The sequence below is a fragment of the Gavia stellata genome, chromosome 5 (genome assembly GCF_030936135.1).
Source record: "Gavia stellata isolate bGavSte3 chromosome 5, bGavSte3.hap2, whole genome shotgun sequence".
NCBI lineage: Eukaryota > Metazoa > Chordata > Aves > Gaviiformes > Gaviidae > Gavia > Gavia stellata.
The window spans coordinates 36428180-36440789 of NC_082598.1; the positions used below are offsets into that span (position 1 = coordinate 36428180).

Consider the following 12610-nt stretch of genomic DNA (forward strand, 5'->3'; position numbering starts at 1 on the left):
GTGATTAAAGGTGAAAATCATCATATCATAATACTGAAAATACTATTGCTGTGACAGTCCATTCCCATGCGAACTACCATGTGCCAAAACACTGATGCTTCACCGAAGGGCTTGGGGAACAAAGATCTTTCAGTAGGTCTGATTGTTAAGACCAACAGAGATATTCTTGTAGAGTCTGAAAGCTTTTGGATAAGGCTCGACATGCCAGAAGGTTTCCTATAAAGTTATTTTATTCTCATCGGGCAGAAAACAAAAAGCAAAGATCCATCTCGCAGCGCACACCTTCCTCCTCAAAGATTTCAGAAAATACAGGGCTTTGGACTGAGTTCAAGATCTATTCTGGGATCTTAATAACGATCCACACAAGAAACCAGACAGAGTGTGTAGAGGCCTTCTACTGCAAATGCATTCAGGAAACTGCCTGGGCCTCTGTCAAAACTACTTAAGGGAGTTGAATTTTTAAATTAACCTGAAGCAGAGCATGTAATGTTGTTAGTCCTGTGTAAACAGAGATTATTTTCTTATTAGAGTATTAATTCTCAGAAGTGGAGAGGAAGATAAAAAAATAAACCTACCTGCAATAACGGTTTAGGCCTGCACTGCTTACGCACAAACACAGTTCTCTGAATGAGTAATCCCACCAATTTTAGCTAGGATTTACACATCATACCCTGAATTAGACATGTCTAAAACAACTCAAGTGGGTATCTGTAAAGCTAGAGGAAGATTTGATTGTTTTTCTTTTAGTTTTTAATAAGATTCTATGACTTTTCAACCTGAGGTGGAATTCCTAATATCCTAGATGACATCCTAGCTCCACTGAAGTCAATGGCAATTTTCAAGTTTACCTCAATATTATTTGAACTTCCCCTTTTGTACTTTAAAAATTAATTTTTTATACAAGAGAAAAGGACTTCAGAGGTAAATTTTCTGAACTGGGGGTTATTTAATTGTCTTTCTATAACTATCTACTCAGTCATGGAACTAGTTTATGAGATAAGAGATTCAAACTCTACCTTATTCAAGCATTACAGCAAATATCTTTCCTACAAAGATAAGGCTATTTTAATCTCATTTTAAAACAGAAATTATGTCTGATTTGGCGGAAGAGTCAGCATCGTCACTTTTTTCCTTTGAGCTAGGAGTGTAATTTACCTGTTTATAACATACCTTAGACAAAGCCCCACTGGTCTGAACACACTTTTCCATCTGTCTTTAGTGACAATCTTGCAACTTTCACCTTCACAGTGCTGCAAACTTCAAAATTTGATAAATTTAAAATGTTTAGACAAGCTTAAAATGGATACTTTCCTAAAGACTTTTTCACATTTACTTTCTGTTTCGTGAGCATTTCTGGCTCAGATCACATTGCTACAAAGGTTAGCAACTTACCATTTCTCAATTAAAATAGAAATTGACATTCTAGGGAAAAAAAGGTGTGTAAAGCGCATACTTAGTTTATATTTTTAGCATACTTACAACTTTGAATGAATTACATGTTTTTTTATAACCACTGGGTGCTACATTGTAGTTACAGTCATGTTAAGAGTTTATAGAAATTCCTAAAAGCCTCTCAGGCACAAAACCCAGAAGCGCTCATGAACTTTTAAACCTGGTGGTATGGAAAAGTGATAGCTAACACTGTTAGAAACAATCACAGGAAAGAGAGAAAACAAATTTACTGCATAGTGGATGCTGTTGATTTCATGAACCCTAGCTAACAGACCAAGAGAAAAGGAGATTGTCTGTTACACTTCTCAGTATCTTAAATCTTATTTGACACCTTTCAAGAAACTCAAGAAAATGATTGTAATTATTTCTCAAAGGCATGTAGAATGAAGGGGCTCAAAACTGTCAATCTTTTTTGCCTTTTAAAACTTTCCCTGCAATGGTAGATGCTTTGGACTTGATTGAAAACATAAAATGCAGACACATTTCAGTGGAAACCATAGAGACATTCTGTCTCTATAAAAGCAGACATAGTTTGCCTGATAAAACTTTACCTCACTATTTATATATTACAACTGCAAAACTTCTACTTACACAGGTTTTTTTCTCCTTACAAGAATGTCATTCATAAAGACATTACAATATAGACTTTACACAATCATATACTACCTTTCCGTTAGGCACCATTCCTCCTTTACTGAAAATTAGTTGAACTGCTCTCAGAAGGTAGCTATTAATTTTGTTGCCCACGTTTCTACAAAATACGTAAGTTACGCTAATATTAACTGATTTTATTTTTTGCTACGCCTTTTTGAAACAATGGTGTTGTATTTTGCCTATTTGCAGATAGGAACCTGACGCACAGAAAAAAAAAAGGACAAAAGCACGCATGTAGTGTCCAATGTGAGGTACCTGAGACAGAATTTTTTGAGTGCTCAGCATTTTGTAGCACTTCATGTTTTCCAGATACAGCTTCCATTTATTTTAGCCACAGTTGTGATTATTCAACATTTCAACAGTGAGTCGAGTAAGGTTGCAGAAAAATAAGAATGAAACACATGACCAAGTATGAAAAGTTAGTCTACATAATTTGCAGAACCTCCATTAAACACTGTATAGCACAAGTAGGACTAGACTCTGGTTAAGGTAGAGACATTCAGTTGTTTTACTCAAGAGATTTTCTTTCTTTTCTTGCAGTGTTCTGACACATTCACTATATGTATTTAAAAATATGTGTGTATGTGTATACATCTATACACATGCATACATACATATGTGCCTCTGTGTGCGTGTGTTCATGTGCCAAGTGAAATAGGGCCATATACACAACAGTTTTCTTGGCTGCACCGCCCCTATTCAACTCAAAATTCAGTATGCTCAGAAAAAAGCATGTGATCATGTCCTTAAATCTCTTTCATGATGAACAATGGGGCCAAAGTAAAGTTGAATTTTTAGTTTTGAATGCGTGGATCAGTAATCTAGAAGTCTTTCTTTTCACATAATTCTTTCCTACTTTGTTAAAAAGTAAATTGTTATTAAAGAAATGCCAAGGTCTGATACTGCAACTGACCCCATCAAAAGAGCTGGAACCTTTCCCACCCTTACATAGGACACTACCACTTCCTGGTGGCAGATCAATGGCAGGTAGTCACCACTTACCTAGTCAGTGCTAGAAGTAATGACACTCTCCCTGAAGGCTTCATCCATATTTCTGCAATACTTACACTGAGATACAAGGATGCTGAGATCAGGTTCACTCACGGAAAGGTCCTGATCCAACCCCAAAGATTTAGGTCAGGTGTCCCTAGAAGCCCTCCAGATCAGTTTCCCCCCTCCATTTCCTCAGGATATGTCACTTGATGCCACAGCCCTGCCACTATAACGTGGGGGTCTGTTTCCTCAGCCTGGGGTCCTGTTGCCTTAACATGGGGCACTATCACCTCAAGGTGGATCACTGTCACCTCAGCCTGGGGCACCATCCCCTCCATGTGGGCTGCCAGCACCTCAACCAGGAGTGCCATCGTCCCGTCCTGGGGCACCATCACCTCAATCTGGGGCACTGTTACCCCAACATGGAGAACCATCACCTCCGCGTGGGGTCTCATTGCCTCAACATGGGACACTGCTATCTCAACCTGGGATGCCATCACCTCAAAACGGAGTGCCAGCACCTCAGCCTGGGGCACTATCATCTCAACCTGAGGCACCATCACCTCAGCGTGTGGCCCTGTCACCTCAACATGGAGCCCCGTCACCTCCCCCTGGAGCCCCATTGTCTCAATCTAGGGACGGTCACCTCAACTTGGGGCACCATCACCTCAGCGTGGGGCGCCACCGCCTCAGCGAGGGCCCCGGCTTCCTCCCCGCTTCCCGCGGAGCCGAAAGAGGCGGGAGAAAAGCAGAGAGTGGGCGCCTGAGGGGGGCGGGAAGGGAGGTGGGAGGTCCCGGCCCCCGGCTCCCTTCCCGCCCCCCTCAGGCACCGCCTTTCCCCGCCCGACGACGCGAGGGGGCCGGCCCGGGCTGCGTAGAAGCCTGGCGTCTAGACGGTGGCCGCAGTGCTGCGCGGTTCCCCCTTCCCCTCCTCTCTCTTTCTCTCTCCTCCCGTGCGTGTGAGTATCCGCCCCGGCTGCCTGCGCGGTTACCACAACAAAGCCGGCGGGGGGAGGCGGTGGCTGCTGCTTCCCGCGGGCTGCCAGCTCGGCCTGGCGGCAGCGGGGCCTCCGGCGCTCCGTCTCGCGGGTAGCCGGCGCCTCCTCCCCACGGAAGGTGCCCGGAGAGCGGCTGTGTGGCGGTTGGGGGGCGGCGGGAGGGGGCGATAGGCGTGTTCCTCCCCCGCCTGTGGTCGTTTTTGCCAGATCAAACAAGGCGGTAAATGTGTTTTGGGGTTTTAATATATATATATTAATAATTATGTATATTTTCATTATTTTTTAATTTGCTGTCTTTCTACTTGGGTCCCTGCCCGAGCGACGCGTATGTAGGTGTCTCCCGGGCATGTCATGCGTGCTTTGGCTGGTGTTGAGCTGCCAGAGTTTCCTCATGCCGCCGTGAGCCATATTTTATGCCCCGTTTCAGTGCTATGCCGGCCCTCTCTGCTCCTCGGAGGGATGGGAAAAGAGGTGGGAGATTTTCTTCTGAGGCACTGGCCCTCCGCATCGTAGTTGTCAGCTTTGGGAGCGAGTTACCGTGTCGTGCGTTCCATCCCTAAAGTTACTGGACTAGGAGGGATACGTTGAAGTGATGCTCGAATAGAGTTTAGTGAAGTGTTTTGGTTGGGTGTAATTAGTGGGAATTAAAACCGCTGAAATGATTGCTATAAACAGCTTGCCTCCAGTGTGTTAAATCATAGCAATAGTCACATCTATGTCGTTTCCTCAGGACAACAGTATTGTAATTCCCCCTGCCCTGTGCAGGGCTCTGTTCTGCACTGACGCTTCCCAAGGTGGGGCTGTAGTTTGGAAAAATAACCAGCCACCAAATCTCTTGGCCCCTCTGGATTTGTGTGGAAATCACAAAAGGGGTAACTCTAAATCCTGGGCCTTTCCTGGCTGTCATTTGTGCAGCCCCTGCAGCAGAACAGAGTACTGAAGTCATTCCAAAGCATCTCGGTGAGATGATAAAACAAACAGCAACATATGTCATGTTCATGAAGCTCTGTTTTCTCTGGAGTTTTCACAGAATGTTAGGGAAATTGGCATTTTAAAACATAGTTTAGCATGGCTTCTGGCACAACTGAATTTAAGGTCAAGTAACTTCTAAAGTATTCGGAAAATGGTTTTATTATAGTATGCAAATGTTTACACTTGTTCATTCTTACTAAAAACATATAAAAAGCATCTAATGTTTGCATTTGGACAATTACATATTTAAAATTCGTGTGGTTAAAATTTCTATGCAACATTCCTAGAACCAGCAGGAAAACTACGTGGGATGGAATTAATATGACAGAAATAACAATGCTAAATTTCTTTTGTATTCCTGCTTTTTCTGTTATGAGGTGCTCAATATAGAGCATCAAGTGCATTGTGCATGTTTTTGCTTCTATGAAAAAATAGTTAATCTCTTTTTCTTGGATAGAAAGCGATGGCTGGTGTTGTCAATGGAGAGAGAACAAAGTTCCACAAAAAGTTAAATTCTTCAGAGGAGCCATTTGAAAACTAAAATGAAATCATCATTAGTAGAAAATTAGTCACCGGATATTAGCTTAAGATTGGGTTTGTAAAATAATTGGCTTTTTAAAATATAGTTTCCAAAAATTTGGACTCGGCTTTTGGAATGCTTCAAGCTCTCCCACTGCTTTTTCCTGTTTGTTTTGGGGTGGTTTTTTTTTTCTTTGGTGGTTTCTGGGTTTTGTGTTGTGGATTTTGGGGTTTTTTTGGTTTTTTTTTTAGTGCAGATATTGTTCCTTTGTATTTTCTCAGCCTAGATAATTCTTGTAATGGTATGAAATGGAGACCAGAGAAAAGGAGGCAACAAGTAATTTGGGGACATTCTCTTACCTTTTTTGGGACTAAAAGCTTTTGTGACCTACTGGGATTTTTGTTTTGGTTTTGTGCTTGGCCAATGCTTAAAAGGGTATTTGGAGGGTCCCATATTTCTACGTAAGACTTACATGGGCTCAGGGGGCCATCAGGACTGTAGATCCTGTTGAGGCTTTGAAAGCGCAATTGGCCAATCCCTTTAGAGGCTTGACCCAGCGGCACATACAGGTGCTTCTCTCAGGAATATTTCAGAATTTGCGAGATAGGTGGCATATGGTCTTCTGTTACATAGGTGATAGGAGCATCTACAAGCTTTTTAAAGTCTGCCCAGTCAGGAGTCGGGTGGTGTAGCTTAGAAGTAAGTGCCTCAAAGTGAGGCGGCTCCTAGATGAGCCTGGGTATCTCCTTAAATTCATGGGTGATAGGCAGACCATTATTATGATGGATGTACCTTAGTGCTTCCACCAGAGCTGCTTTTTAAAGTTTTTTTTTCATTCTTTGCTTGCTGGTCTTATGCTTAACCAAGACTGGTGATAGTAATGGTCTAAAACATAACCTATGTTCCTTGGCTAAGGTTTTTCCCATCTAACAATCTCAACTGACGTTTAAGTCACAATTCAGTGATTGGTGTTTGTCATTCTTGAAGTGTTTCATTACAATAACATAATAAACACTGGAACTCCAGGAAACTAATATTATGTTGAATTTAAGAGATCCCTATGTTTCAGCATTTTATCTGCTTTTTGATACTGATATATCTTATCGGAAGAAATGAAGAAGTCATAAAAATATAATGCAAGAGAGGATCGCAAGAGGCCTTTACCTCATTTGCTTCCTACACACATTCTGAGGAAACATAAATATACTTGGACTATTCCTAAGTGATACTTGTTTAAGCTATTCTTTGTATACTGATTTAGTGACTGAACTTCTGTACTTACCCCTGCTCATCTGCACCAGACAGCGCTTGTTCCTCTTACATAGAAATATATTCACGGAAAATTAAGACTTGCATCTTATGTTCAGTGGCTGAGGAGAATGTGATCGCTGTCGCTGTAAAACTGTATGTGTATTTTCCAAACTGTGATAATAGATGTCATCTTGTGGTCACAAAACTCGTATCTATTTGATATATGTGGAAGCATGTCTTTGCAAAGTGTTGAGGGAGATGCTGATGACATGCCTATTTGTGCAGTCAGGTCACTGAGCATACTAAGTCCGTAACATTAGAAACATGAACAAATTTCTAGTTCAGTGAGCATTTCTGTTATTGGAGACAATTCATGTGTTGTGCCACTTGGTAAGGATGGCCTAGTATTCTGGAGTATGCTGTGATTTATCTGCTGCTGAACCCCATCAATAGTTTGTGAAATGGTATAGTTGCTTCCTTTGTGGTCCTGTGATCTGTTTCAGGACTGGCGCAGAGGCAAATCCAGAATATGTCAAGGTTAAGTGGCACATGCACAGTATAGATGGTTAGCTCTTGGATGAAAATTTCAATGCTCTTGAACTCTATTATGCTGTATTTTTGAAGGTCTGTCTTCCCAACAGTAGCAGATAGGCATCTGTAGATTCTAAGCATTTCTGGGCCGTACCGCTACTGCGCACAATGAATGAGGCATAAGCACAGACCGACACAACTCGTCTGTTACAAGGTGAGAGTAGGGGGAAAGTTACTGGACAAAGAGGTGAAAGAATTGTTGTGTCTCATTTACTTTTGAACTGTGATGAAAGAAGGGTTTTATGCTTCCATGTAGTTTCAAATGGAGGAGTGCTCAATGGTGGTTTGAGAGCTTGAAGAAGTACACAGAGACCTTTGCTGAGATCTGGGCCACCCTTGGGCTGTACTTTTTGAGACAGTTGATCAACACGGAAGCGTTGCTTACGTGAAGTGGGGGAAGTGCTGTATCTGTTGTCATTTGGAAGGTGGCAGTGTCTGACTCCCAATAGTTTGCAGCAGCTGCTTGGATTAGCCTCAGCAGATCCCAAGGGTGAGTGGCCAGCTTCTACGGGGCAGATATGCTGAAGTTTTGTTTTAATAAGAGGAACTGTCTTCCTTTTTCTTGCATGCCATCGTGGACTACTGTGCCAGATTAACCACCTTCAGTTGTGGATAGCCCGGTTGGATGGATGTTGCCCCAATATTTGAAACTTTATATCTGGCAGAAATACTGTTTCATAGATATGCACCAGTACAGCAGGAGCAAGAAAACTGAGCTTCCTTTTACCTTGCTCTTCACTCTCAATGCCTGGCAGTAGAGTTTGTCCTTTTCTGGGCTTTTTGTACCTGTATACAAATAACTTTGCTGCCAGGAACTGTTGAATGCCTGTCTGTGTTATCAAAAGACTGTAGCTATGGGTCACTTCTGGGAAGGGTCAATGCCAGTGACCAGTTTCCTCCTAGCATCTTGCTGCCTTTTGGTCCCTGAGGTAGATGAAGGTGGGACTCTTCAAAGCAGTGAGAAACAGTGTATGGCAGTAGGCCTATGAGACTTTGATGTGGGTGGCATCACTTAGGCTTGTAAAGATGGAGGGCCTTATGAAGGAAATCCTTCCAGAAGCTGCAGATACTTTTTTCAAACAACGTATGATTTGTTGTCTTTATTTTTTATTTTGATTGTAAGCTGCTTTTGATCCCTCTGGGTTTGGAAGGTTTGCTGGTCATTTGCTTGGGATTCTCAGCAGTGAGTGAGTAGCCATGGCCTGTTTAGACAGGCCTGATGGGCATCATCACTCCCATCATTTATCCTCAGTAGTCTCTGACCCAGACTTTTTGCTCATGAAGTCACAAGGTGACCTTCACTGAAGAGCAAACATTTAATGTGTGTGTATGAGTGAAGTCCTGGAGCTACAGATCCACCCTTCTCAGCGTATGTATTGCAGCTTTTCATAGTAGGGGAATGGCTTGGTTTTAGCTCAAAAGGAACTACTCTTTCTCCTTTTTTTTTTTTACCTCTTTTTCTCCCTCCCTTGTACATTAACTTGAAAGCCTTTGCCCTGCAGTCATTTAGGGTTCTCTCGTGGTCATGTGCTTTCATTTGCTCTAACAGATGATAGCAGTTGACTCTGTTCCAGGACTTTCTAGTGCCCATTTGCTGAACTGAATCCTTGCTTGAAATAGCCAGGAGACTCACGGCTTTCTGTTGTAATCCTTTCAAAAGGACTCCAAAGTAGTTTGGAGCATCTTCAGTGGGCTCACCTCTGTTTGGAGACAGAACTGCTATTCTGTCATAGGTTTGGGAGTTACTAAACTATATCTTGCAGCATACAGAGAAAAGTCTTCCCCTTTGTGTCCAGCAGAGAGAACCAGGGCAAAAAACAAACCAAGACAAACAAAGAAAACAATCAAACAAAAAAACCAAGCAAAAAATCCAGAGGAAAAAGGGCAGCAATGGCTGGGTATATTGACCGCATAGATCTGAAGTAGCAGGTCTTCGGTCCTTCCTCCTCTTTAGCTAGGAGAGAGAAAAAGACAGTGAAAGGCATTAGAGAGACAGCTGAGAATCAGCTGGACAAGTGCTTTCAGGTGCACTAGAAACAATGGTAGTTCTGATCTGAGCTTGAATTAGGTCCTGTGAGGTCTGGTCTGTGAGGGACAGATGGTGGTTTCATGGTCTGTTCAGATTACGCAGTTCAGACGCAAGGCTGCTACTGTCTCATGAGCCCAGAACAAGAAGTTAGTCATGAATCAGCAGTAAATACTTATATGTAGGTTGTAATCTGAGCAAAGGGATTCACCCCTATGTAGTTATGTCTAGGTGGTTGATCAGAGCAACATGGTTATCTGTAACTGGACAGAGGCAGATTTTTCTTGGAGATGCACCATGAAAGGATAGAAGCTAATAGTTGCAAGATGTGACATGGGAAATTCTGATTAAATAAAAAAAAAAAATTCATAATGAGTGTTGTTAAGCACTGGAGCAGACGCCCACATAGGACATGAAGTGTTCATCCTTAGAGTTTTTGAAAAATTTGTTGGTCAAGGCCATAAGCAAAACTAATCCATCTCTGAAGCTGACCCTGCTTTGAGCAGTGGACTGGACTGAATAATGTCCAGAGGATCCCTTCCAACCTAAATTTTCCTATGAGTCTAATTCCAGCTCCTGTCTGCTTTGTGGTGTTCTGCAGACTAACTTGCCTGTGCATCAACCAGCCCCTCCATCTCAGGGTGTAGGAACAGGTCCACTGCAGGATGTATAACTGTGTGGAGGAGCGGAGCTTGGATAGATTTGTAGTGTTGGAGTTTATTCTGAGGTGGGGTTGAGGCCTTGGGTTTTGTAGATTGGTTATGAACCAGTCATGCTTTGGATTGGGGAAATTGGTACCCAGGTTTGGAGATCGTATGGTGTGCAGAACATCTGTAGCAGGTATTGTCCTCTGAGCTTGGAAAACTAGAATATCTACTAAACAGGCTGGTTGTTTCATTCATTGGGGGTTTCCCTCAAGGGAAGTAGTTTCCTGAGAGGTGTATTTCCTCCTTTGCATGCTTTCTTGTTTCTTAGTAGCAAAAATGAAAGCTTTAATTAAAGTGGAGGTAGGTAGGGTGGGGTATGCCTGGTTTTGTAACATGGCTGGAAGCAGGCACTAGCTGATCTTTAGCACTGTTGATTGTATCTGAGGTCAAACTAAGTTTTGGGTTAGTCTGTTCTACAGGTTTTAAGATCTATGTTTCCCTGTGTTTCCGCTCTTTTAAGCTAAACAAACCCTCAGAAGTTGGACTTTTCTAATTGTCTTAAAATTTTCATTACTCTCTTCTAGACATTTTGAAATTTGTCCTTTTTTTTATTTATTTTTAAGCCTCAGCCAAAAATGAGGAAGGGAGGGAGAAAGAGGGGGGTGGGATTTAAACTAGTGTGTTTTTAACATTGTAACTTGTTTAATGATTGTTGGTTTTGAAAATGTTAGTCAGATGATATGTTTAGCATTTTCACCCCCAAGTTCACCATACAAAGAGGTGATTCAACAGTCAGCAGGTTTAAGGGGGCAGGACCCCTGACAAAGGGGCAATATAAATAGAGTTGGAGGATTTTGGAGTGTCCTAAAGAACATCTGCCATTGATAGGATAAATCTTTAATTAAAACACTTTAACCTTCCAGCCCCTTAGCTCTCAAACACTTGTTTCTGCTCTCTGAGATCAGGAGGGTGGGTACCTGTTCTGAAGAGGCAGAAATTTCCAGCTGAAAGAAGAGGTGCCATCTGTGGGAGCACTAATTGTATGGGCTGGGAGAAGGTTGCCTGCTTGGTTGCTTCTTTCAGTATCAATTATACTTTCAAAGTAAAATTAATAACCCTAAACCAGAAGGTGCCTTATTGGAGCTGAATACAACATTGTTACTGCTTCTGATACTTTACATATATGTTTGTTAATACATACTAAGATGATGTCTGTTCCTTTTTGTTGCAGGAAACATACTGTTGACTCATCTTGAGTGTATTATAGCTGTGCTGTGTTATGGCCTTTGTGGTGATGCACAACGTGTACACAGTAACGTCAGAAACTTCTGATTCAGCCCACAGCATGCGTAAGGGGCTTGTTTGGCACTTTTATTAAATACCAGAATCATAAGACATCCTGAAAGCACTTAGGGCCTTCAGAGGATGTATAGCATACAAATCCTGAGTGTGGTGTTCTGCGTGCTAGGGATTTGTATGTTATTAGCTAGAAAAAAAACAGCTTTCCTCTCAGTATGAACCACCCTCTTCCTTGGTTATGAAAGTAGAATGCTTAAAAGAATGTTGATCACTGCTTGTACTTTAATGTTGAGGTTTTTTTTTTTTTCTGTGACTTATTTCAGTACTCTGATGCATATATTTCAGATGGTCTGCATTTCAAAAAGTGAAAGATTGATTTGATAACTTTAAGGTTTAACCAAGGTTAAAACACCTTGAATCTTTCACTAGGTACTTAATGTACTTCATAAGTGTTAGTTCATAACATTAAAAAAAGTTATCAAAAGGCAGTATATATTCAAACACAAAATCACATCTAAATATGTATCCTCACCACATCTCTTTTTATGTACTATCCTACCTATAAAGATACTTTGTATTGCAGCCATGTCTAAAGGCCTGCTGTTAGGCATTACCTACAAAAATATTTCAGGTGGTGCTGTAGTTGGCAAGTTTGCAGTTGGCCGAGGGAAAACTACTCAATACATTTAGCATGAATAAGGTCTTGCTCTTTGTTTAACATAGAGGAGGATGTCAAAATGCTGCTTATCCTCTGGGCAATGCACCAGCAGGCAGTGGTTGGCCTGTCCAGGAGCTGAGTGGTCTTTAGTTTTGCAGTGGCTGGCTGGTGAGAATATGGATGCGGTCTCAGTAGGTAGTCAGATGCACAGTGCATCAACCTCTTGATGAGAAAGTGTGGGTCCCTACTGCCCTGACAGTCAGACTGCATGTTCTCCTTGGCTGCTTGGCCACTGCTTTCTGATCTTAAATGGGTCAAGCTTGGTGTTTAGAGGTAAAGGGATTAAAAAGTGTTATAAACTAGGAGGAACTGCAGTGAGGAAGAGACAAATATGAATGGATGTGCTTGGCTGGGGTACTGGGTGAGTGTTACAGTTACAAGAAATAGGGGGAGTGAGGTAGAGAATTACATGGGGAGAGGAAATACTACATTAAAAAAAGATCTGACAAATAATTAATGACCAACCTGCTCATTTGAGTTGGTGATATT

The 12610-nt window shown here is 41.9% G+C and overlaps 1 protein-coding gene across 3 annotated transcripts in view; it reads left to right on the plus strand.

Moving 5' to 3' along the window:
• The first annotated feature begins 4016 nt into the window (after nt 1-4016).
• CFAP97 (cilia and flagella associated protein 97) overlaps nt 4017-12610 on the plus strand; it is a 37419-nt gene continuing 28825 nt past the window's right edge. For 2 of the 3 annotated variants that reach the window (XM_059817774.1, XM_059817776.1), the window contains exon 1: nt 11429-11453. In XM_059817774.1, the coding sequence (XP_059673757.1) occupies nt 11450-11453 (4 nt within the window). In that variant the 5' untranslated portion in view covers nt 11429-11449. Of the gene's footprint in view, nt 4059-11428; nt 11454-12610 lie in introns of those variants that run through there. The other variant, XM_059817775.1, reaches the window with a different exon arrangement.